This window comes from Nematolebias whitei, chromosome 5 (assembly GCF_014905685.2).
Source record: "Nematolebias whitei isolate Nwh7 chromosome 5, NemWhi1, whole genome shotgun sequence".
Lineage (NCBI taxonomy): Eukaryota > Metazoa > Chordata > Actinopteri > Cyprinodontiformes > Rivulidae > Nematolebias > Nematolebias whitei.
Window position 1 is genome coordinate 13,242,638 of NC_056502.1, and position 3,198 is coordinate 13,245,835.

Here is a 3,198-nt window from a genome sequence, read left to right on the forward strand (position 1 = left end):
ATTCGCCCACTCTTTACGCACCGCCTGACTTTCCTACATACCTACCTGACAGTAGTGAGACCCCGCCCATATCAAAGTTATTAGCCAATGAATATCCGCCTCTCGGTCCAGTAGCCAATCGCGACGCTCACAGGAAACAAACAATCCTCACTCTCTCATCTCATTCACTGTGCTGCAAGTTAAAGAGCTGTGGACAGACAGCCTACATTTTATTTGCTTATATTTATTCAAAACGTGTAAAAATTACAGTAAAAGCCAAAAAAAAGCTTAATGTTTAAATGAACATTAAAACAGATGAGACAATTAATCTCAGATACACAAATCTCTCTTAGAAGATGCTGTCATCTCGTCATCTAAGCTCTTAGCCAGTGTTTTTAGACAATATATTTGAAAATGTCAACATTTATTGCTCAAGAAAATATGTACACACACACATGTAAAATAACATAATGTAAACACGTGCACACACACACACACAAAATCAATGAAAAGGCTGAAAGTACCAAACTTGGATGGCAGTTTTTAAATTCTTGCAACATTTCTGGAGTTTTTTTTCATCTGCTCTTAATCTTAAATGTGGTTAAGCATTATGAATATTAGATACTACAATTGTGTATGTATGCTATGAACAAAACTTTCAACAAAAAATTGCAGTGGGTCACAATAATCTTAATTCCACACACTTTATCTTTAAAAAGATTCAGCTCATTGCTTCTTTTTTTTTCTTCTTTATCTCTTTCCTTTTCTTCATGGCTTCTCCAGCTGAATTTCTTCCCTTTCTTCCATACCACTGACCACATCCTGGTACTGACCCAGACCCTGGGAGCGCTCAATCTGATCATACGTTGTACAACAGTCATCCAGATTTAGGCCCTGATGTAAGAGACGAGGAAGAAAATTAAGCGAACAGAATAATTCATCCATGCAGCATACGTTCGAAACTTCTAGATGGATCTCAGATCTTTGTTTCTGCTCTCAGTATTTCATTTATTGTTGATGCCATGACTTGAAACAAAAGAGTGTGATTTGTAAATGTTCACCTGATATATGTTCTCCTCCTCGGTCTTCATTTTCTTCATCTCTAGCTCTTTTAGGCCCTGAGACTGCGAGGGACAAAACAAAACTTGTGAACGGTTGCTACCATCTCACTAAGGGGAAAGAGTTTAAATAATTATTGGGATGACTGAAGTAGGAAGACTTTAAGGACTGTCTCACAAATTGCAATAATTTCTGGTATGTTAGCAATAATGATAAGGCAACATTTAGAAATGTTTTCTTTCAAGTGGGCCTTATAAGTCAGAGATTTGACATGGTGTAGAAACATTCTGACCTTGAACAGAAGAGCAGCAGAAGGTACTATCACACACAGTAGCAGAAGGATTCCTTCAACTGTCAGGATTGTGTTTTTGGTACTCTCGCTGAGGTTTACCATCTTCTCCATGATTTCTGGTCACAAAAACAGTGTTCGGCAATTACAAAAAAGAACAAAACAAATAAAATAAAAAAATAGGGCACGTGTGACTTTTAAATATTCTCGTTTGTTGGCACTTTAAAGAGAAGTTCAAGCGAGACTTCCAAATAGATTTAGTGCAAGACTTTATGTAACTGTTCCACTCAGAATAAAGAACTCACTGATGTACAATCAGTACCATTGTTTGGTCAAAGTAACGTGATTTAGTAAACTATGCAGCATATAATATTTTCATACAATAACCCGAATACAATTTCAACTGGTCTTGGTGTTATTTTAAGTAAACAGGTGAGGAACAGTGTGTAACAAGAATACTGTAGTCTAATCATTTAAAGATTAGCTGTTCTGCAAAATGCACATTTGCTGCCACTCACGCAACTCTTGGATAGACTAAGGTTAACAGGATTTATGGCTTATGAGGTGTAAGCAGCGCTTGGAGCTTGCTTGACTCCATACACACTCATGCAAACTGGCATTCCTGATCAGCTTGCACTACCCCACCCTTCCACCCCCACTCCACACATACTCACTGTAAACCTGCAGGTAGGTGCCGTGTGTGAAGACAGCACTGGGTTTCAGCAAACACTGGTACAGCCCAGTGTCATTCAGATGGACTTCCTTGAAGGTCAGAGTGCAACAGTGTTTACTACCAGTATCAATATATTTCACCACATGGTGTGGTTCCGATATGGTCACATGCTGAGGAGATGAAAATGTGGAATTCAGTTTGACCCAGGTGAAATTCTGAGGTCCACCTTCGTAGCAGCATTCCAGGCTAGCTGTGTCAGAGAGCAGGACCCTTAGGGAGGGCCGGTCAGGGTCTAAACTCAACCCAGCTAAAGCAAAACCACCTGTGAAAGAAAGCAACAAAAACCTTTCTTCAGTTAACTTTTTTAATTTATCTGTCAGAATATTTCATTGCTGCAGCATTGTATTTTTTGTTTTATGTTGCAGCCTGATGATACAGTTGTTTAAATTATTGTTTCCTTTCAATAATCTACATGCATGGACATTGAGCATGGACTTTGTTGTAATCTACATACAGTTGTTGCAAGGGACAGTTCTGAGGAAAATTACAAAACACTTCTGCTGCGTTGAAAATTCCCCAGAGCACAGTTGTCCTGCCAAACTGAACAATCAAAGGAGAAGAACCTGGTTACTCTAACTGGGCTTCAGAGATCCTACATGAAGAGGGTACCAACTTCCAGAAGGGCAATATCTGTAACATTTCAAACTGTGAGGAACAAGGTCCACTGGCCTGGTGGAGTCAAGATCAAACAGTTTGCCTTCACTTCTAACGGTTTTGACTGGAGAAAACCAGGCAGTGTTCATCATCTTCCCAACATAATCTTCATATAATCACAAAAAAACAACAACAAAAAAACTGTTCCACAGAGCTCTGGTCCTCGGACTGGGTTCAAAGGTTAACTTCCAAAATGACAATGACTCAAAAACACAAGAGTGACTATAAGGGACAATTGTAAATATCTCAGAGGCCCAGCCAAAGCCCAAACTTAAATACCATGATTGAAAAGAGTACATTACCTGTGCACACTCAGCTTAATGGAAATTAGGCCTATTTATTAAAAAGAATGGTTAAAAAAATAAAATAAAAACTCATATTTCAGGTGTGCAGAGCTCACTGCACCAGTTCTACATGTATATATATATATATACATATATATATACATCAATATATATAACGATATATATATATATATATATAT

General features: G+C 38.2%; 1 protein-coding gene across 1 annotated transcript; it reads right to left on the reverse strand.

The window, feature by feature from the left end:
* Window positions 1–745: 745 nt before the first annotated feature.
* cd79a (CD79a molecule, immunoglobulin-associated alpha) lies at window positions 746–2,806 on the reverse strand. The gene is made up of 5 exons (XM_037676582.1): window positions 2,707–2,806; window positions 2,002–2,322; window positions 1,331–1,446; window positions 1,041–1,103; window positions 746–873 (listed from the first exon to the last, which is right to left on the reverse strand). The coding sequence occupies exons 1-5, from the start codon at window positions 2,804–2,806 to the stop codon at window positions 748–750; spliced, it is 726 nt and encodes a 241-aa protein (XP_037532510.1). The 3' UTR covers window positions 746–747.
* Between the last annotated feature and the right edge of the window lie 392 nt (window positions 2,807–3,198).